Genomic DNA, 23,926 nt, shown 5'->3' on the forward strand with positions numbered 1-23,926 from the left:
ACGGCATCTTTCATTCCGATTAACATTCTTGAAATTTCCCAAGTGAAGCTGACTTTAACTTGAGAAGCACAGGTCTGGTTCCTGTCTAGGGAGATACGACTGTATATTTTCACCTCTACTTGCGGGAAAGATCGCATTTGCACATGTGTGAAATTCACAGAGAAGCTGAAACTTCCATCTGGTCTCAACCTTCTCCTTTCACCTGAACTTCACAACATTGTGATCAAGTATTTGAGTCACTCGGTTTGTGTTTACTTTCTCATATGTTAGTTTCTACCCAGTTTAGAGAATATTAAAGACAATGAAAAATCCTGATAGTGTGTATGGGAGTGTATATATATATATATTTTTTTTCATATACATTATTTTACAGAGTATATTTTCTTCTAATATATTCTCATATATGGTCTCTCCATTATAACAGGGTTGATAGAGTATTTTCTCCTACTTCCCATTAGTACATACTATTCACAACTATATAGGAGAGATACATTCTTAAGTTAAAGCCTAATTAAAGGATTTATGTTTATGTCCTCAGTCATAACTAAGGAACACAGTGGTACTTAATAGTTGCATACTCAACAGATTGCCACTTTGGCCTAACACTCATTGTGCCCACATACCTATGAGGGACATAGCTACATCTGCATGTAGAAAGTTATTACCAAATAGGTACCACTGCTTTTAAATTGCAAATTGAAGTTCTTAAAAAATTTATTTATTTGAGAGAGAAAGGGGGGGGGGGGACAGAAGGGGAGGGAGAGGAAGAGGGAGAGGATCTCAAGCAGACTGAGCCAAGCACGGAGCTTGATGCAGGGGCTTGATCTCATGATCCTGAGATCACGACCTGAGCCAAAACCAAGAGTCGAACACCCAACGGACTAAGACACTTAGGGACCCCATTCAAACTGAATTTTTAAAAGGGGAACCAAATTAAGTTGCACTGTATCTAAGAGAGTATCTTGAGACTGTCTGCAAAGTCTATAGCACTCGCTGACAAATACACTTTATATGAGGATAACCTAACCAAAATGATTTTCTAAAGTCATTTGAAATCTCTGTGGAAATTGGCACGGATAAAAAATATAGATCTTCTTTATAAATGTTAAAACATTCTGAACAACAAAACTCACTTCTTCATACAAAAATAAACTGTCACCGCAAAGTACAGTTTTCCCTGATTCTAAATATAGCTAACATTATGAATGGCCATTCTGAAGGGATTTCTGGAGCTTGGCTAGAACAGACACAAACTGTAGCTTTTGATTTAGTTGTTAGTGGGAAGGGCAAGGGAGAAGAAACGGGTAGGAGAACAAGCCAAACCCACACATTTGATTTTAAGTCTCTGTCCACCCAAATGCCAAACTCAAGCAATTATTTATTTATCTGTCTTCCTAAAAAAGAAAGTATCACACCTACTAGAGTTTTAAAAAAAAGAAAGAAAGGGAATAGTGCTATCAAGCCATTTAAATATTTCTTAACCCATAACACCTCACCATAATGCTTACGTAGGCTAAAATATTTCTCAATGATTTCCTTTCCCAATCAAGTGTCATTGCAGCTTAATAGTCTCATGGTTAGTGAGAGAATTTTGTAGGGCATTCAGCTTCCCAGCTGAAAATCATGAAAATAAAATTTTGTTATGACTTTGAAATGCCATTTCTGTTAGCTATTTGCAGAAGCAGATGAGTATTTTCTCAAAATAAAGGAAGAGGGTTTTTTGTTGTTATTGTTAAGAAAGGTAAACTCACACAGACATTGTATGGAAATATAACTCTTTGTTAATGTCTGCTTTTTAAATTATAATGTCTACTTTAAAATTATAGAAGCATAATATATACAATTTTCCACTGAAATGAAATCTTGGGATCAGTAGCTAATATGTGAAATTTCCTACTGCTTCGAGTTACTCTTAGAATCTTTAGGTTACAAAAGAACACTGTTATTTCTAAAATATAATGTCTTTTCAAGTTAAAAAAAACAATGCCGACCTGGTAAATAGTATTATCTCCACTTTCAAATGCTTGGTTGGTAAAATGTTCTTACATTTAGTAAGGAAGACATGCCAGCCTGTTTTAGACAACCAAACTATTTAGGGCTTCTTGCCTAATTTAGTCCCTGGGCATCTGGTTCTGAATGACTGACATTTAGATTCCATAGGAATTTGACTTCCCATCCTTAGTTGCATATCTGATCAAGAGGACTTTGCTTTAAAAAAAAAAAAATGTTTTCTTCCTATTCTAGGTGGGTAAAATCTCAACTCTTCTGTTTTCTACCAATCCTTCCTTCCTTGTGACTCGCTACATATCATCTTTCACCCACTTAACCCTACACCTTGAGCTTTTTGTATTTACTTTCAAATGCCCTTTGTGATCCTACACCACTGCATTTCGTATTTCCCTCATGCTAGAATGCTGGTTCTCAACTGAGGTAATTTTGCAACCCCCCACCCCCACCCCGCCCCACCACCCGACTTCTGGCCATTCTGGGGACATTTTTGGTTGTCCCAATTGGGGGTTGCTACTGACATTTAACAGATGGCCATAGAGGTCAGAGTGGCTGCTAAATCCCTATGATACACAAGACATGCCCTCACAAAAAGATTTATCCAAGGTTGAGAAACCCAGCTCCAAGATCCTTTCCTTCATCCTGACGCTAGCAAACATGTAACTGTAAAACCGCCTCAGAGATGACTTTGGAGATGATTTCCTTTCCTGGAGCAGAGCTGCTGGACGGTACAGGATACACCTCTACTACTGTTTCTAGTTTATACGGCTGTTTTCAATCCATAGGTCTGTCCTCCTGCTTATGTACACATGTACACATGCCCCTCCTCAGGACCCTGTTTTGTCAATGTTTGTGCCACAAGTATACAGCCTAATACCTGACAGGGAGGATACAAGTGATGAATGCTTTTGACTTGGTGGCTGGATGGGTTAAATGGATAAAAAATCCTGGGCCTTACCTTACATTATAAAAATCATTCCAGGTTTGGGAAAAACCATCTTATTTACCTGATGGCTCTTATTTATTCATTGGATTGAACACTGGGAGTATAAACTACTAGCTCAATTTCCCAAACTACAGTGATTCATACACCATCTTCCCAATGCTGCCATATCCTCATATTTCTATACCATGACTCACTTAACATTTATCTTGACATTCACTCCCTTTTAAAAAACTTAATTCATTGTAAAAGTGCCATAAATGGAAAACCAGCATCACCTGCCATAAATATAACTGTAAAAATAAACACAATATAATCCTTGTACTCTGGCAGTCTCTACTTGATGGAGCAGCATCTGAAGACTTGGGATCTCCAGTTTTCTCTAGAGGTTTCCCTACATGTACCCATTAAAATCATCATACCTGTGCACCACCCCTTTGAAACACTGAACTAAAATGGTATGAGTGAACGAAGAACTGAGAGCATTCAGTCATTCTCTCAGTTTGGCACACATTTAATGAATGTCTACCATATGTCAGGCGATGTAAGTATTTCCTTGGATAAAATAATGAATGACCCCAGAGATGGTCTTGATATCCTTAAGTGATGGAAGCAGATATTACTGGTTCATAGGAGCAATGTACAAAGCATCTGTAGTAAGAGTCAGAAGGAGTGATATGCAGGGACCTCAGCAGGAGCATCCAAACCAGTCCTGAAAGTCTGGAGGGAGGAATGAATGCAAGAGACATTTTGGAGGTAAAATGAGCGGAACTTGATAACTAAATTTATCACTGGATGGATGGCAGTGCATCGTAAAGGCAAGGAGACTGTCATCTTGGGAGACTGGGGAGGTGGCACTGGTCACATGAAATAGGAAACTGATCAGGAATCATGATTAAGGGAGATGATAGATTGCTTTTGGATGTATTGGGTTAGGGGATGGACAATTAGGCAGTAATATCATGAGAATTTAGAAGATTAGTGCAGGTTTGTGACCCTGTTCAAATTCTTACATGCTAAGCCCCAGTTCCTTTGCCTGTGAAATCTAGCTTCTATGGCTGGAGTCCGAAATATTTTTTGAATGCTTACTTAATACTGCCATTATTCTAAGTACCTCGTTTTTTGAGATTGAGCACTAACTCTGTGCCAGGCACACTGCCTACCACTATATATTATCTTACTCAGTCCTCACAATAATTCTATAAGGAAGTTAGATTATTTTTAACCCTCATGTTCTAGATAAGGAAACCAAGCCTTAGGGAGGCAAGGAAGCTTGCCACCGACACCCAGCCAGAAGAAGCAGAGACAAGATTTAAACCCAGGTCTCTCAGAGTCCAGAGTCTGTACTGTTAATTGCCCCACTGTATTAGTGGTCACCTAGAGAGTGAGAAAAGATGCATGATAAGGGTGCATCTTGAGTGGGGTAGGCAGGCAGAAAGCCAAATACCAAGATGAGGAAGGAGGGGGAGCTGAGCATTAGTGTGGGCTGCCCTTTCGAGGAGTACGGTGTTGAAAAAGAGAAAAGTCATATAAGGTGAACATTTCTTCAGGGTTCCTATTCAGGGTAAAAAGGAGCACATCAGCCTCACCAAATATTGAGATCACGAAAAAAAGGCAGCTATAATGTCTATGTAACACAGTCTTTGCCCCCATCTCAGGGAATGCAGAGGCCACTAGAGGTGCCCAGGGAGGGGATGAGGACTAGCTCTCAAAGACTGAAGATCACCCTGCTCTACAGAGATGGGAAAGGAAACAGAAGATTTGTACAAGGAATTGCTTGTAGTTGTTGTATGAGTGCTGGACATCATTTGCTCCTCAACAGGAGGCAAGGAATCCCAGGAGGTCAGACCAAAGAAGGCTTTGGGATGAATATCATAGAGGGTTTGGAGTGCCATGTTGAAGAGCTCTGACATCATCCGATGGGTCCCGGAGAGTCATTCTGCCATAGGGGAGACTCAACATGTTTATGATTCATAAAGATACTCGTGGGGTTTTAGAAGGGTTTTAGAAGAGAAGGGAAGACCAACACAGTGGAACATAGGAGAACATGGAGCTAGGAGCATAACTGAAAGGATCACTAGGCTTGGAAAACAGGAAGTATAATTCTTTCTTTGCCATGAGAAAATGATGCCAAGGAGCCAAAGTAATAGGGCTCACACAGTAGATGCTGAGGCTGGATTTATTAGATGGCGAGAGGGGTGGGGGTGGAGGGATGGGGAACAATAGCTAATATTTATGGGGCACAATGCTGAATGCTTTATACCTTGTGTAACATAACCCCTACAACCATCCCATGAGGGAGGCAGTATTTTTATCCCCATTAACAGATGTGGGAACAAAGGTTTCAGGTTTATACACTGAAGGTCAAATAGCCCATCAGAGGGAGTCCCAGGATCAACACCTGCTGAACCAAAGGGTGAGTCATCAGTAGTCTTATCCGGAAAGGGCTGGAGATGGACATAAAGAGAAAAGAGTGTAAAGAAGAAAGTGCCAGGAATAGGTGCCGCCAAGGAATACAACAAGAAGTCGGATGGAGATAAAACACTGAAGCTTGGCATATCTGGTAAGTACCGCTCACTTTAGGCTTGGAAAACCTGAAGAACTGATATTTTTCTAAACCTACAGATTAAGCAAAATCAAAAACTGAATCTCAGTAAGCATTTCAATGATTAGGTGTTCAATCACTTGTAGGTGTCATATATCCTGGGAGAACGACAACTGAAACTACTTTTGACAGAAAGAAAACGGTGAATTCTAATAGAAATAAAAGAACCTCAGGCCTGCATGAGGCCTGAAAAAGTCAGAGTAATTTATCCCTGGCCTCAGGCAGAATTACCATAAACCATCCAAGATAGATACATTTTTTTTCCATTAAATGACTTTCAGAAAAGGAAGGTTTTTCCATAATTTTCCTTACTAACTCATTGTTGTATTTAATAATTTCACTGTCAAGAAGCTATTTCTCACACATGATTCTATCATTTCTAATCCATTTCCACATTCATTTCATTGGGGTTGGGGCACGGCAGCTTTGGTCCACTGCAAAATAAACTTAACCTTGATTAAGGTACGACTTCAGGCTTTCATTCTCTAAACTAAATGCAGTCGCTCTAGTTTTTAAATACGGCCGGTCTGCTTTCATAAAACTATCTTTAATTCTCGATGCATTCCTCTTTCTTGTCATAAAACAGCCAGACTCACTGCTGTAAGAACACTGCTGTGTGCCAACAAGATGAAGCCTTATTTCTGTATCTCACAACAAGTGTGTGAATGAAAGAGAAATATTCATATTGGGGGATGAGCTATATACCTACCCAGTATGTGAGCAACCTGGAACTCAAGAGAGAATATTAAAAAATACCACCTATTCTCAAACAAAATATGCACACATGCTGAGCTTACTGGCATTTAAGAACTGCACTTCATACAGTAGTGGAAGAGGTGAAAAGATATACATGTCCCTTTACTGAACTAAAGGTACTACTGCAAACATTAAATTTCAACTATCTTCCAATTCCTGGAAAAAAAAAAATCGGTGACACCCAGAAGTTAACAGGTAGGATGTAATAGGCACACATCTAACTCCTAAGTAAGGCTCTCTGCTCAGGTCAGTTGTGAATAAAGTAATTTTGATTTGTTCATAGTACTTTATTAAAGTGCTTCTAGCACTATCTTGCATATATAATTAATTGCAATAGTAATGTTTTCTTCGATCCAACTCAAGTGAATGCTACTAAGGAAAATAAAGCATCATTAAAACCAAGTCTTAAAATCCTTGTCAATAATATTTATTACGGTAGGTATAATGTTTCCTTTTGACATACATAATCTGAGGTCTCATTACTATAAAGGCTGACTCAGTCAGAAATCTACAAAACACAAATGTCTATGAGTTAGCACTATGATAATTCACTCACACAATGATTACTGATGGTCAATAATGATCTTAAGAATCTCTTAAGAAAATGGAAGAAACTGGTCAGAATAGACTAGAGAAAGGCTGTAAAGGATTCATGAGGGCAGATTTCAGGGAAGACTGTAAGTGGGGCTTAAATTGAAACATGAAAAAATGGAAGGTTTAAGATCAAGAAAAAGTGGTAAGGCATTCCTGGTAGAAGGAATCACATGAATAAAACAGAGATGGGTAAGAGGACTGTGGGTGAGGTCTGTTACAGTGAGATGAACATTTGGAATTACCCGAAATACCCATCCCCTCTCAGACTGTGACCCTACATGGTATTTCAATGCTGTCAACATTTTATGCCTTTTCAACAAAAATTATGCCAGAAGTCTGTTTTTCTCCATTTATAACTATAAGGCTTGTCAGTAGAACTAATGCCACTGCTGGTCTTCAAACTTGTTAATAAGTAAGTTAATCTTAGAGTTAAGGGTTAACTTCTAACTAAGAGGATAAACTCCTTTTACTAAACCAGGCTATCCAGAGAGGCTACAAAATACCTCAGCATGAACGTTATTTGTAGTCTATTAAAAACAGGACTGATGGGGTGCCTGGGTGGTGCAGTCAGTTGAGCATTCAACTCTTGGTTTTGGCTCAGGTCATGATCTCAGGGTCGTGGGATGGACGAAGCTTGAAGCAGAATCTGCTTCAGGCTCTCTCTCCCTCTGCCCCTACCCACCCTCACCCTAAAAATCAATAAGTAAATATTAATTTGGGCATGGTTTTTAATTTAATTCCTCATAAAAACCTCTGAATGTAAAGGAAAACTGAGAAAATGCCAAGAATTTAAAAAATCAGATACCAGATGTATCTAATTAACTTAGTCAATTACACACTAAATATTACATGGACCAGCAATGATTTATCCAGTATGCACACATCATTTAACCAATCTGGTAGAAGTTTGGTAGAAAAAATTACAATGAGGTTTCTTTAAAAAATGGACATTGAATAATACTGCCGATGTATTATTACCCAGAGATAAACTGCATGTGATACCTTGTACCTTTAAGATTAAAAACAAATTCAAGTAGTTTTTGGTTGGCTTACTTCTCTATCAAGTCCAGCTGCCACTGTGATAATATCACCAGTCTCATTGTTGATTGTAAACATGTTGGGCGAAGGGGTGCTTGGAGCCTGGGACAGGATTCTGTACCTCAACATCCCGTTTAGGGCGTTTGGATCATCGGCATCAATAGCAGTGACCGTCATCACGTATGTTCCTAGACACAGTACACATGAAAAATGAATGGGTCACCCTGCACTTCAGGGTCTCCTCAATATACCTAAAAGGTATATTTGCCTTTCTGATCAATCTTAATTTCAAAACAAACATGTAGTCATTTAGATTTAATTAAAAATACTACTGATAAGAATAGTACTCACTTTAAAAAAATATAAAATATGGTTTAGATACTTGAAAGGAAAATTATTAAAAATGTATACATCTGTAAAGAGTCATTTTTTCTATGACTTAAAAGATGAGTTCACTCTGCAACTCTAAGAAAGGATCACTTCAGACCTTTATATATATAAAATGCAAATAATAATATAGATGCCATAAGCAACATATTCTATGGCCACTGGAAAAAAAAAGTATGGATACTTTCGCCTTGCCATATTTTCCTCTGTTATACAACAATATCGAAAATGACATGCTGAGCATGATTCTCCTCAATGCCTAAGTCACTTTCTGAAAGTAAGCTGTGTGCATAACGATGCACACTCCATTTACTCAGGTCATAAAGAATCACTCCATGCATTACTGTTTTGGTACATTGAATAGAGGTTTGGCATTGTGGTTCATTATTTCCTAGGAGATTACAAGAGCCTTGTAACAAACTCAGGGGCTTCCAATTTATTAGATATTTTGGAAAGGAAATCTACAAAGCATTAGAATCAAATAGTTCAAACTAGCTACACAAACTGTGCAATTTAGAAGTAGAGAGAAAAGTAGTTACTATTTAGAAAGGTTTGTTCTGTGGGATATTTGTAAGAACTAGAATATAAAATTTTCCATCTCTAACTTACCTTCTTCATAAGTGCTCTAAGCTCAGTTCTACTTTAGAACCTCTCCATACTACGATTTTGCCCCAGAATTCACAAAGGCTTGATCACACTGAATATATTCAAATCTCTTTTCAGAGTTTGTCCCTTTAAGCAAGACACTTTTGATTATATGCCCACTCTACAACCCATATCATTTTTTCAAAAAACTTCACTGTGTATTTGCTTGTTCCTTGGCTTTTTTCTCTCCTACTGGAATGTAAACTCCATAGGGCAGGAAATAGCATATCATTGCTATACCAACAGTGTCAAAACAGTGCCTGGCACACAGCATAACTCCGTAAATGTTTGCTGAATGAACAAATGAATGGTTAAAACAAAAAATATATTCCAGAATATTGAATCAAAATTTTGATTACAATGCAGTTTAACTCAATCTTACAGAACAACTACAGGAAATATATGCATGGTATGTCTTTAGTTCTTATGAACATTGAGTCTTTTATTTATGGGAGGCTTTAAAGGAAATTCACAATCAAATGCATAATAAGTACATCTCTAATGGTTTATTTTTGACAATTTTTGTGAAGCAGTACTTTTAATAAAGTTAGAAACAACAGAGGAGCAAATAAAATATTTTTAAAAAACAACAAAAAATTCCCCATATAAAAAAGTCTTTATCTTTAAAATATGTGTATAAGACTTATGTTTTAGTAGGGATATGTTTAATACTCTTTTACTTTTTTGTATTTTAAAATACCAAAGAAAGCTACTCTGGAATGTGACTCCGCAGGAGCCACCCATGGATGAACTTCCAGCACAGCCCTGCCCTCCCTACTCCAGCTCCACTGGAGCTCACCCTTACCCCTAACTTCCTTTCTGAGGATAGAGACAAGCACATTTAGACCAAAAACAAAGTACCAATTAAGGCATATGCAGTGCATCTATAAATTGGCATATGCATAAAGGAGCTACAGGTATAAACTGGTATAGGAGACAAAGGTAATATGTAACACTATTTTAAATGTCGAGGCTCTTAAATATAAACTAATAATAATAATAATAATAATATAGCTAATTACACCTCTCTAAACACCAAATTATCTCAGGAAGGCTGGTGAAACACTCTCTTGTTTTCCCATCTCTCTACCAACTAGTTTTCTTGTCCACTAGTTTTTCAAACTAAATTGGCCTTCCTAGCCTTGCTCTTCTAAAGTCTACTGAGCTTTCAGTACAAGAGTCTAAAATCTTAGTCAAACATCAGTGCATAATGGTGAGAGGCTTTGGCAACTCCTGTTTCCAGCCTAGGACACTTGCCATGACACAAGTTTGGAAGTGCGGGCTGCAGAAGACATCTGGGTCATCCTGAAGTAAATATCCAGTGTGACTACCGCTGTCTCCAAGCCCCCTCTCTGCTTTTGGCTTTCTTCACTGCCTGGTCTCAGGAACACCAAGTACCTTTCAGACTCTCTAACTGAGGTTTACTTGCTGCTTGAACTAATAGGCTACAATCTGGACTGTATGAACAGAAAGCCCCTGGTCTTCTGGTGCTCACATTTTGCCACTCGGATTTATCAAACACAGTAGCATGGAAGGACCCCATAGATCCTATAATATAGAATCAGATACCGTAGTGTATATTTTTTCAAAATGAGGAAGTGATATTTTTCTCTTTTCTCTCTTCCATTGTTTTCTTTCCCCTCTTCCCTTTTTTCCCTAAAATCATTTCGCATGAAAGCAAATGACACGAAGAAGCTCACATGATTTCTTTTTCTCTTGTTTATAACTGGTACTGAATTATAACATGTTTCCTCAATCTCTGAACTTTTATGTTCAAACTTACCGGGCTTTGACCCCTCAGGAACTGTCCCGTTCCAAACCTGGTGTAAGAACTCTGGTCTGTTATCGTTCATATCAATAACATTGATGACAATGTCTATAGGGTTCTCCACTTGATTTCCATTAATATCCACAGCATGTGCCCTCAACTGCAAAAGTAATTAGAAAACAAAACTATTTAAAAGATTTATGTCTCAAGTGAGAAGATAAAATATACAATCACCATGCTATGAACAGAGAAACAGTAAAAGCTACTCTTCATCAAAATTTAAGTTAGCCAGGGGGTGCCTGGTGGCTCAGTCTGTTCAGCAGCTGACTCTTGATTTCAGCTCAGGTCATGATCTCAAGGTCCTGGGTTAAAAGCCCCTTGTCAGGCTCCTGTCTGAGCATGGAGTCTTCTTCAGATTCTCTCTCTCCTTCTGCTCCTCACCTCCCCCCCACCAAAATGAATAAACAAAGTCTTTAAAAAATTTTTAAGTGAGCCAAACTTCATGTGATTAGGATAGATACAGTAGTAGTAAGAAGCCAATGTTTACTATCTGCTAGGCATTATACTCAAAGATTTGTGGATTTTAACTCATTTGATCCTTATACAAAAGAATGAGGCAAAAATGATAAAAGCACTTGAAGGCAAAGACATTGAGGTTCAGAAAAGCTAAGTAACTTTGCTGTCTCTTGACAGAGCCCATACCTAAAGCCAGTTCTGTCCGGTTCCCAAATCCTTTTGTGAAATCCATACATAGGAGTTATGGTAATTAAAAATGTTCTGGCACAGAATAATTGTAGAGATTAAGAGAAAAGAAGAGAACATAGAACTAAGTGTGCATAGGGAATTTGGACACTAGGTGGTTTTTTTGTTTGTTTGTTTTAAATCGTAAAAGTCACTCATAAATATTGAAAGTGTGTGAATATATAAGACAGTTGTTCTTCTTCCAAGCTTGAGTTTTCAGTTCCATAGGTATTCTAAAAAATTTTATTATTTTTTTCTTTTTAAATAAATATAGTCACTCAGCTATTCTTCGCAGAGTATCGTCAAACTCTTTTAATCCAGCGCATAGAGATCCATTACATTCTTTTCAATAGCTGGGTAGTGTTCCGCTGAATTGCTTCTTTTTAATGGGAATGCTTCTGTGGTTTTCCAGTTAAATATGATGCTGGCTGTTGGTTTCTCTTGGCTATGCTTCATCAAGTTAAAGAAGCATCACCATATCATCCCCTCTTTTTGAATTTAGAGGTTATTTAACACATGAAACGATTTAAATTTTATGATTGCCTTTCAACAGCTATAAACCAATCCTTTATTCCTTCACTTATTTAATATATTATGTATTAATAGATTCTTAATACTGAAACATCCTTGCAATTCTATAATTGATTTTATATTTTATGAGTATCACTCTTTTAAGTGCTGGCAGTAAGAGTTCACCCAAAAATTGACCTGAAGATATTTATTTCCTGGTTTTAGCCACAAGAGTTCAGATAATGAGGATTCATACAAAGAAGAATTTAGAAAATTTGTATTGATATTTATATTCATAAATTCGAGAGCAGTCTAGACACTGGTCTATCATGTGTTATCTTTATAGAATTTCCCTATCAATGAAATTTTGTTTTTATGAAAGGTTTGAAAGTTTTACTTCTCTCTTTATGCTTTAGAACAATATAAAAAGCATTGGCATTACATGTTTCCGAAGGATTAAAAAAAAAACCTGGTGGATGAAATGATCAAAGCCTTTGGAAGAAAGGAGTGTTGAATAGTACTCAAGAGAGAAAATAGTTTTATTTATTTTTTTATTTTTATACCCAACGTAGGGCTTGAACTCATGACCCTGAAATCAAAGCTGGCTGCTCTACAGACTGAGCCAGCTAGGTTCCACCTCCCTTTTTTTAGAATAACTTTTTTTTTTTTTTACTCTACCCTAGAATAGGGCTTTCTTTCATTTTTTTTTAACATTTTTTTTTTCTTATTCATGAGAGACAGAGAGAGGCAGAGACACAGGCAGAGGGAGAAGCAGGCTCCATGGAGAGAGCCTGATGTGGGACTCGAACCTGGGTCTCCAGGATCACACCCTGGGCCGAAGGCAGGCACTAAACTGCTGAGCCACCCAGGGATCCCCTAGAATAACTTTCATTTTACTTTTTTAAGCTCTAGTATGGGGCTTGAACTCAAAACCATGAGATCAAGAGTTGCATGCTCCACCCAGTGAGTCAGCCAGGCCCCCCTTGAAAATGCTTATTCATCTGTTTAGTTCTACAGGAGTCTTGCTCTACAACATACCAATATTTTAACAATTTTCAAAACTTTAATAATTTAATCAGTTTTTACAAGTGCAAAAATTCAACAAATATGTTATTGTGCAAAATAAGAGTCTAAAAACAAACACATGCACGTGGAATAAAAAGTCTTGAATGAATAAGTATAGATGATAAACCACTGGGAATACTAATTCAATACATGGGACAAATGGCTATCTACAAAGGAAAAACAAAGTGTATCTATATACCTCTCTCACTTTAGTAAAACAAACTCCACAGAGGTTAAAAATATAGATGCAAATAGATAAATACAACAGATAAAATTGGAGAGATTAGCATCTTGGAGTAGAGATGGCCTTTATAACTATCTCTAAAACCAGACTGTATAAAACTGAAAAAAATAATTTTACAATGCAAGAACTATAGGGTAAAAATTATTAACAAAGTTTAAAAACAAGAAAAAGAGGAAAATACGTGACAAATTAAATATTAACATCCCTAATAGATAAGAGGTTCTTAACAGTGAGAACAAAAGGTAAACAAGCCAAAAGAAATTTCAACAGAAGGAGGGACACCTGGGCAGCTCAATAGGTTAAGCATCCAACTCTTGATTACAGTTCACATCATGATCTGAGGGTCCTGAGACAGAGCCCTGTGTTGAGCTCCCCTCTGAGCAGGAATCTACTTGGGATTCTCTCTCTCCCTCTCCCCATCCTCCAACCTCTAAAAAAACCCAAAATTCAACAGAGAACAGGAATAGGGAATTTACTTTGATTAGATACTCAACTTAGGCAATGAAAGCATTATCATTTCTTTGCAAATAATAGTGAAATAAATAAATAATACTTGGAATCGATAATGGTGTGGAGAAAGTTTATCTCCTATACAATGAACAGGTAGTTTAACATAATACAACCATTCTAGAGAACAATTTCACTATATTTATCAAAATATTTCCAATTTTAGGACTTTATTCAAAGAGTATAAAATGAGCAAATGTACAGGAAAAAAGTTCACTGCCACATTATAGTTGCAAAATAAAACAAAAAAACTAAATTACCCAAATATCTACCCATAAGTAATTATTTAAAATTACACTACATTCATTCAACAAAATAATTTAAAGCAATCAAAAATGATAATATAAATAAATAATTACTGACATGGAAAGATACTAAATCTTGTGATTGCAAAAGTGACAAAAGTTGGTTTCAGGGGATGATGCCAACCTCAAAAAAATACATTTATGAATTTATGCAAAGAAAAACATCTTACAGAGTATCACCAAAGTGTTAAAAAAAAAAGAGAAAGAAACAAGTTGGTTTTATGTACTGAGATTACAAATAATTGTTACTTTCTTATTGGTACTGTATTATTTTTTAAGTTTTCATAATGCACACATATTGTTTAAAAATGATAATTTCCTTACAAGTTTTAGTTATTCATGCAGAAATTGGAGAAGTAATAAAGACCAACTTAGATTTCTATATTAAATTCATGAAAAAATTATTGAAATCTTGTTCCAGGAAACGTGCAAGCATAGCTTTAAAAAAAAAAAAGAAAGAAAGAAAAAAGGAAAACACCTCCTGGAATTTGATTAATATTAGGCAATTCTTGAGTCTTAAAACACTCACTATAATTAATATTTTTAAATTGGAAAAATCAGTTTCAAATATATACGTATATTTAAAAATATGAACATGTAATTACATATAAACAATTGTGATAACTCAATAAGAAAATGAATAAAACAATTAAAAAAATGAACATAAGAAATATAGTAAGATACTATATCTAAGATACTATATCTATATCTTGCTCAGATTGGCAGATTGATGAAACCTAGTGTTAGCTGGTTTATGAGGAAAGGGAAATCTCAATTTCTGGTTGGGGGTATCAAACCGGCACACCTTTCTGGATGGAATATGGCCAAAAATAAAAAATTAAAGTGTACTATTTTTTAAGATTATCTCATGTAATAATCAAACCAGGAAGAATAAAGATGACAAACACAGATGTCTAGTAAAATCATAAGAAACTGTCATTAAAATTATAGCCTGTATATTTAATGGAATACTATGCAGTCATTAAAAGTGCTGTGATCTCTGTATAATTTATATGCAACACTTTTGACCTCCTTTGTGTAAATCTGTTCTTGTAAGTCCGTAGTCACACCAATACGTAAAGGGTAATGAGATTTTAGGCAATTTCACTTTCTTCTTTGGCACTTTTTTTTACAACATAAGCATTCATCAATTCTATAAAAAAAAAAAATGAACTCATTCCAACAAATTGAAATGGTTTCAAAGCACAGTTCAGGTGTTAAAAGTGTTAGTATCAAAACTCTAAGACCGATATAAGAGGCAAATGTTAAACCCTACGCAGTTAGAAGAGTATTAATACATCAGATTATCATCTGGCTGAAATCTTACATGAAACCGGGCTATCAGCTCACGATCCAGAGGCTTGGTCACTGACAGCTGACCTGAGATGGGGTTGATAATGAAGATACCGGTTGGAGGCTGATCAGCTCCTGGCCCAGTTACACTATACCGTAGTGAAAGATTTTTATCTCTATCGGACCTGATCTGAGGATCAAGAAGACAATCATATTAAATGAGAGACTAAATGAGCTCATTATCAGAGACAGGACATGCCACACCTTATGCCCTTTTTCAGTTACAAACCTACAGCATCTCTTCTCAGAAAAATCAATCCTGTTTCTCACCCTTACCTCTCGTTGATAAGCTTCAAAAAGAGATGTCACCTATCACCAGGAAGGGCCAACATTAACCTCTAAAAGAACACTCACTAGGAGCAGTGCGAAAAGTCAAAATGAAGGAATGTCGATTTTTAAACTGAATCAAAATCTATCCAGGAAGTTCATATGGTTAGAATATTTACTATGGGAACAGGTGTCCAATTTAGTTGAAATAAAACTTATTTACCTTTGGGTATCAGGAGAAGAAATAACTGTCTAGGCCATAGCGTGAAATAGCCTTACATGGGAACTCTAGTATTATGGTTGAGCTTGAAAGTCAGATTTCTGCACTTACATTCATACTGACATTATTCACTGCAACCATAGTTTCCATGTCATTTTAAGGTAGCACCTATTACTCCAAGTTCTTTATTAATAACAAAACATACAAAAATCATTTTAAAATACATTTTTATGCTCTCAAAAATTATACCCATTATAGGCTGACTGCCTTTTCCTCCAAAAATAACAATTCCCAGGAAAAATAAGTTTACAGGTGAGCAGTCATAGGAACAAGCTATAGAAAAGGAGGAAGAAGAAGAACTCCGAGAGAGGGCTAACTGGCAATATCTTTGCAGGTAATAATAACAGATCATTATGTATTAGGTAAGCATACTTAACCCAGTAACAGAATCTAGCTTATTATTTTTCTTGTTAAGGCAAAATTCTCTTACTCATTGTCCATTAAAGTAGGAAAAAAAAGTGCCTTTCTTTGGGGGTTATATTGTTCATTGTTAAATTGAATTATAATGTGCATTAAAATAAAATATGCAATTCGAATAAATGACTTATTAAAAAATACAGCTTTCAGTATGTATTGGAATGCTCAATTGATCATACACAAACATTTGCAAATAAATAAATATACCATAATTTTGTCTTTCTTCCTTTTGCTATCAACAATGGGTTGCTAATTTTACTAAACATGTACATATATCTGCGACTTTTTTCCTCTCCATCTGATGCTATACATTTGGAGTAACTGAAAAAAAATTACTTCTCAGATTTATAAAAGCCTATGGTTTCCCACAGCTCCAGGGATTCTGTTAACGGTTTCAGAGGTCACTTTCTTTTTTCTTTAAAAAACTCCCAAATGCACTTGGTGCTGGCATTTTTAGCAATGATTGCCCTTTTATTTCTTCTCTGGCTCAAAAGCTATCTGGAGAGGGCAAAGATCATCATGGAGAGCACAGCTGTTAGCGAAGCCAAGGTGTGTGTGTTTTTTGAGAAAGGGTATGGTCTTGGTGTGGATGCATGTCGGAGCTGGGGCTGATGTATTCACACACTCAACAAACTTCATTGTCTGTCGGGTACGGGACCCACAGAGAGCTCTGCCTATCTGAGATAATAATTTTTTAAAAAGAGGCTCTCTACAGCACTATAGACATTCATCTATACAAAAAAAAAGTATTTTAATACATGTTGTAAAGTCTATCCTGCGATAGAATAGAAAAAATCATTTCTAACATACACTTGACACATGCCATAGAGACAAAATTCTGCAAGCCTACCCTGACAAGCTCTTGAGGAAAGGGTCCCCTGGAGTTTTCTGGCAAGTTGATTGGAGGGATAACCCAGTCTCTCTTCTGCCTTTGTAGGTGGCCATTGTGCTTAGTCGCTTGTCTTGGGAATACTATTTCTTCAATTTCTGGTGATTCCTTTGCATTAAAATACAAGACATTGCTGAATACTAGGAAAAACATTTTCGGAAAGACAGCAATATCAATGGATACCTGACAGTGTAGGAGTCACTGATATGAAGAAGAAAATATGCCTGGAGGCCCTCTCCTTATCCCTCTAGTAAAATAATAGAAAATGCTATAAAATTTTGGGGTTACACTGATTATTGAAGAACTGAATTTCCAAACAATTTATTATGTGGCACAGCTGTGTAAACTATTTGCAGTTTCTACAAACCATCTTCGATAGCAGTTAATATTGAGCAAAATTTAATAGTACCCTTTTATATATCTCTCATTAGTTTAAACCACAGTTCAGGTAATGTGCTACTGTACATTAAATTTAGATCTTGATGTGCTAAAATATAATTTGAATTCCAAGAGAACTTTAATACATACTGCTAAGGCATGTCTCAAATATTTATGACCCTATTAAATCCCACAGAATTAATGCTGTAATTATTCTAAACCTATGTCAGCCATGATGGATGCTGTAGATGACCCACTTTGCACACTGGGTATTAATCTCTGCTGGATGTCAACATTTTCTTCTGTTTCTCCTTATATCTGTAGACATTTTAACCATTAGCCCTTGCTGCTTCCGTGCAAATATCCAAGCTAGTTTGCTGGAACACAACGAATCATCAACAACAAAAGCATCTTTTCACTCAATTAGTTACCAATTTCTCACTCTGTATTCCCCAGATGACACAATTTACCCTAAACAGTTAATAGATTAATAAATTACATTTCACGTAATAGAAGTCTAACATGGGTACAAGAGAAAAATGATACCTTTCCACTGATATACTTATTCATATTTGATTATGGATGTGTATGTTCCATTTACAATTAAATTGTAGAAGTGAATATGTATATTCCTATCTCCAGTACAATAAATACACAAAATGTAACAGTCATACTTCGTGAAATTAGGGACTTCAAAATAGATAATTGTGGTGTCCCCTCCTATTTGTTTTGAATTATCTCAACACGAAAAGATAATATTCAAGAATTACTAATGTTATCATAACTTTACTGAAGAAGTTACTGTATCTTATTAAAAATTCCTAATATAAAAAATTCCTAATATAGTGATTTATACAAAATAAGTGCTCAGTAAATGTTTGCTGAATTTAATCAAACTGTACTTTGTTAGAGACGTATCTATTTCTTTTATCTTGGCTCACAGTGGCTTCCACCAGAGGGAGTATATCATTCCTAAAAGTTATGTCAGTAGTATAAATAATTCATACTCCCCAATTTGATTATTAAGGGAGAAGACAAAAACCCTATACTCCTAGCTAGAAATGCTTTCTTATTGCTACTGTATGTCTGTACTTCCCATTTAACAGACATCTTGCTAAGAATTGTTTATTCTGGGGTTATATTTCACAGCTTGTGAAGCTTCTAGAAATTTAAAACAAACAACTACTTCCAATTTAAATTAAGTTATAAACCTCAAAGTATAAACAACTATTTCAAATTAATTTCAGATAGCTTAAATATATATTTAGTCTAAGTATCTTGTAAGATTAAAAAAACAACAACAAAATACTATTTAAGTGACAAAATCTGATAAAAACTCAAATACTGGCCAATGTGACTTATTGCAAAGTGTTTATTTAGTTCAAACTGTATAAATCTGATTTTTAAACATAACTCCCAAGCCGCATTTCCATACTCTACCTTCACTGAGTCCTCAGGTAAGGTAGGCTTGAGGCTCAATTTTACTGCTACTTGCCACTTTTCCTGAGTCTCTTTGTCTTGGGCATATATCAGGAACTTTGCATGTTCAGAGGAGAGGGGAAAGCTTCTCACAGCATACACCATGCCGTCTTCATCCACCTTAAAATCTGCTGGCTCACTGCTTTCATACTGTACTTTCCTTTTTCCATTGCAGTTGCTGAACTTCACTGTAAAAGATAACAAACATACAAGTCTAGTGATAATACAAAGGCAGGAACATCGAAGTCTGTATCCAGCTTAGGTTAAAGGATAAAACGTGGTTGGCATAAAGCACAAAAGTTTTATTTTTACATTGTTAAAGGAATTCTCATACAAGAGAATACCAGATTTATGGTTCTGAGTCATTCCCCAAAATCACCTTGTTCCAAAGCCTTCCCCCTCCCTCCACATTCCCTAGGGCTCTGCTTTATCTCTCCATGCTTCTCACTCACATTATCTGCCACTCTCTAAGGAACTCCAACTCAACCTTCTGGTCCCACCTCCAAAGTCACTGAAGGTAGAACCATCCCTTTCTCTCAGTCTTCATGTACCAATCTGAACTCTATTACCATAATTTTATAGCCATTCCTGATATTCACTGGGAGAGGTACTTTGGGGCAAATTTTCTTAGCTATCTTGACTACCTGGCACATTTTATAGCACATAGTATTTTTTAAAAAATTTTTTTAAGGATTTTATTTATTTAGGAGAGGCACAGAGAAAGAGAGAGAGAGAGAGAGAGAGAGAGAGAGAGAGAGAGGCAGAGACACAGGCAGAGAGAGAAGCAGGCTCCATGCAAGGAGCCTCCATCCCTGTTCTCCAGGATCACATCCTGGGCTGAAGGCGGTGCTAAACCTCTGAGCCACCCAGGCTGCCCAGCACATAGTCTTAATACATAATTTTTGAATAAATTCTTAAAGGAAGAAAGTAATAACTTTGATTAATGTTGAATGCCCACTATGCTCCAGAATTACAGGACCGTAGTAGCAATTAAAAGGGGAATAAATTGCAATTTCTAGTCCTCATGGCACTTATAAGAGTTCTATGAAGCAGTAACAATTTATAAATTTTCAGGCAAATAAAAATGAAGATGTATCTCAAAATAAATGTTAGCTAAAAATATCTATTCTTAAGAATAGAAAATCAAAAAGATTTTCGTATCCTTATCTCACATGTAATGACTTAAAATTGAAAAAAAAATCAATGCTTTCTTAAAAGCAATGCCAATCAGCTTATATCTCATTGGATAACAACACGGAAGTTAAACCACATACTTATAAATGTAGGACTAAACATATTCAAGCCAAAGTAAAATTGTAAAATAATAAAAATATCCTCTAAGGAAGATGATTTCCTTTGAAATCCTTAATCATTCATTTTGAGGAAAATTTCTAGGGGAGTGGCATGAAGGGATCAAAGAGAAAGCAATTTTTAAATTTCTGTAAACATGTGGTGTTATGTCCTAACCACAATTACATAAAATACATTTTGGAAAGCAGTTAATATGTACACATTACAAAATATAATCCTATACCACTTTTTACATTTTTCAAGTATCTAAGTAAATTTTTTCAAATTCCCACTCCACATATGAATTGTTGAGTTCTTATTTTCATTAATATAGATTCACTGAGATGTGCACAAGATCACAGCCAAATAACATGCATGTTTATTTCCCTTAGTAACCAAAAAATCCTTGATAACAGTTAAAAAATATTTTACTAAATATATTATCTCCCACATAGTCCCACATATGTCACCTTTCATCTTTCAAACATCTGAAAATGAAAAGACAAGTTATATGTCACACTAAATTATGCTAAACCAAAATGTTTGTCTTTGGACTACAAGTATCCAAAAAGATAACTTATATACCCCATCTTACCTGCCATGCAATTTAAAAGTGAAAAATAGATAATCTCTTCTACAGAACAATGCCATCTACAGCTAATCTTTTATTAAAGACAAAATGAAAAGTAAAATTGATTTGGGGGAACCCTGCTGAGAAATCAAAACAAAAGACTTTTAACACCTTTCTGTATAAAAACACCTTTTTATATAAAAAAAGGTAATTTGTAAACTTAAAAAAAAATAAAACCCAGATCATACCGTCCATCCTTTTTTGTTCATTGTTACCACTCTAGCACAGATCCTCATCAATTCACACCTGGATTGTTGCACCTGCCTCCTATTGGTTTTCTCCATGCTCCAGGTCATTGAGCATCCACCCCTTAGAGTCAGGTCTCCTTCTCACTTAATATCCATAATATGATACATACTCTCTCATCTGGTCTACAATGCTCTTCCCACTCTTGGTCACTTGGTCTCTTTGGGTTTTTTTGGACATCATCTTCGAAAACATATTTTACCCAGTTGGATTTTTCAGTCACTTTCCCATCTCACTGCCGCTCACACCCCATGCTTACCACTTTTAGAAACATCCTGCATGCCCATTTTCCATGCCACAGCTCCAGAGCGAGGCCATTATTTGGGCAAAGGGTCCACTTAGATGATCTTTAAAAGATGGCAGCCAATGTCTTCATTTGGGAAGGCTTCGAATTTTTTATCTTAATTTAATTCTAACCTTTATTTGTTTTTACATTTTCTGTCCATGGAAGCACATATTAGCCCTTTATTTTCATTAGGATAATGATTATAAGAACTAATTTTCACTTATTAATAGTTTCATATGACTAGAGCTTCTCTCTGTAAGTAGACTGTAAACTCATTTGGCTTCCTAACAGTGAGTCTGGGTTCTTCTGTTTCCCAGGGCACCTAGCCATGACAGAGACAGTATAAATGCTCAATAAATTTTCACAGGCCAATTGTATAGGTGAATATCTTACAACTTTTCAAAAAACTTGAAAATAGACAGGAAACCTAGAAGTTTGTCCAGCCTTCACTAGGAATAACATTCAGCGACAACAACAAAAACTCTGGAACATTAAGCAATTTGACTTTGTATTTGGTTGTTGGGAGTGAAAGAAAATGAATTGATACGTGTTGCATGCCACGTACTAAACCAGATACTAAAGATGAGGTTATCTACTTTAGCCTTAGCAATAACCACCTGAGATGGGAATCGTTATTTCTGCTCTACAAACGGGGAAAGAAAATTCAGAGAGCCATCAGTGCCCATGGCTGCTTGAATTCTAGAGATCCTCCTACAAAAGCAAAAAAGGATCTAACCAAATTTGTGACCAGTAAGTTATTGAAACCTAAATCTTTCGTAAAGAGAGAAAAGACTAAGAGGCTTCATACATGCTCGTGAAGAGAATAATGGCACCTTTAGATTTCCAAAAGTACCAGAGTAAAGAGTATTACTGAAAAGGAGTCCTTAAGGTGGAGTGTACCCTAAATGTCCCAGAAAGGGGAGCAGCTGGAGCCCCTTGTGGCAGGCAGAAGGGGAAAATGCTACTCACTGTTTCAGAGACTGAGGATTCTGTTCAGTTGGTACTCAGCTACCTACTTGGACTCAGGTGTCAGAATGATGCAGGGAAGGGAAAGAAGGTCTTTAAAGAGAAATGCATTTGCAAAGAAGGAAAAAAAAAAGTGCCTTTTTCTCTAAAGGGTCACCGAACATCCTATGCATGAGAAGTGGTTGACCTCAGAGAGGCTGACACTGGGGAAAAACACTCTGAAGGAAATCACATAAAGGTCAGTTATTTAAAGTCAATTAGTTTTCTATCACCCCTGTGCCTAACCTATAACTAATATGAATTGGTTTAACATATCTATTATTAAATTCTCCTGGGGTTTTTAGACAAATGTTAAGTCGCATGTGCAAATACTAAAATAAGCAACATTTGGTGGGGGGACAGGCAAGAGTGAGGTACTACTCAAGTCTGAAGACATGTTTTTCATTATGTAATTCCCTTTGTATCTTCAACCATTAGTGTCACCACCTTGATGGAAAAGAAGCCCATTGCCAAACGAAAAAGTTCTCCTCAGTGGAAGCTTAGTTGTGACTTCATCCTGTGGTCGAGAGTTAATGCATGTACAAGTGCCTGGGTCATGGTGACGTGCTTCATCGATGATAGCTGCCTTTTACCATTTCCAAGTTGCACAAATTAAAAGGCTGACTAATTTCAGTGGGTGTTACAAACTGAATTGTGTTCCCCAAAATTCTTATGTTTGAAGCACTAATTCCCAGTACCTTCAAATATGACTGTAATTGGACATACTGGTCTTTAAAGTGGTAATTAAGATTTAAAAAGCTTGTATGGGTGGCCCCTCATCCAATATGACTAAGTGTCCTTGGACGTGGATATGCATGAACCCACAGGAAAGACCATGTGAGAGGACACAGCAAGAAGGTGGCCGCCTGCAAGCAGAGAAAGGTCTCCAGAGAAGCCAAATCTGCTGTCACCTTGGTCTTGCACTTACCCCCTTCAGAAACGAGGGAAAATAATTTCTGTTGTTTGAACCACCTAGTTTGTGGTCCCACACAATGGGTAATGCATGGATTCCACTTATTTACCACTGGTCAGTGTTTATTGCCTATATTTTGTCCCATTTATGATTTAGACGCAGCTAAGGCATATTTTATCAAATTTGACAAAACTCTCTTCTTGAACCAACCACTGAAACTTATTCAAGAGGATTTTTTTCCCCCCAAACACAGACATTTATGAAAAAAAATAGCAGAAAATGGCTATGGTATATAATCTTAGCTACAACACTAATATAATTTGTATATTAAATTTACTTATAACTTATAGTATTTCAAAGAAGTTTTCAGGAGGACT

General features: G+C 36.3%; 1 protein-coding gene across 3 annotated transcripts in view; it reads right to left on the bottom strand.

The window, feature by feature from the left end:
- The window catches only part of CDH2 (cadherin 2), a 216,090-nt gene that overhangs the window by 43,610 nt on the left and 148,554 nt on the right, over positions 1-23,926 (bottom strand). For all 3 annotated transcript variants that reach the window (XM_025987992.2, XM_072732109.1, XM_072732110.1), the window contains exons 3-7: positions 19,140-19,366; positions 17,283-17,429; positions 15,443-15,598; positions 10,759-10,903; positions 7,959-8,131 (exon numbers count right to left, since the gene is read on the bottom strand). In XM_025987992.2, coding sequence (XP_025843777.2) covers positions 7,959-8,131; positions 10,759-10,903; positions 15,443-15,598; positions 17,283-17,429; positions 19,140-19,283 — 765 coding nt within the window. In that variant the 5' untranslated portion in view covers positions 19,284-19,366. The remainder of the gene's footprint in view (positions 1-7,958; positions 8,132-10,758; positions 10,904-15,442; positions 15,599-17,282; positions 17,430-19,139; positions 19,367-23,926) is intronic.

This window comes from Vulpes vulpes, chromosome 13, assembly GCF_048418805.1.
Source record: "Vulpes vulpes isolate BD-2025 chromosome 13, VulVul3, whole genome shotgun sequence".
Taxonomy (NCBI): domain Eukaryota; kingdom Metazoa; phylum Chordata; class Mammalia; order Carnivora; family Canidae; genus Vulpes; species Vulpes vulpes.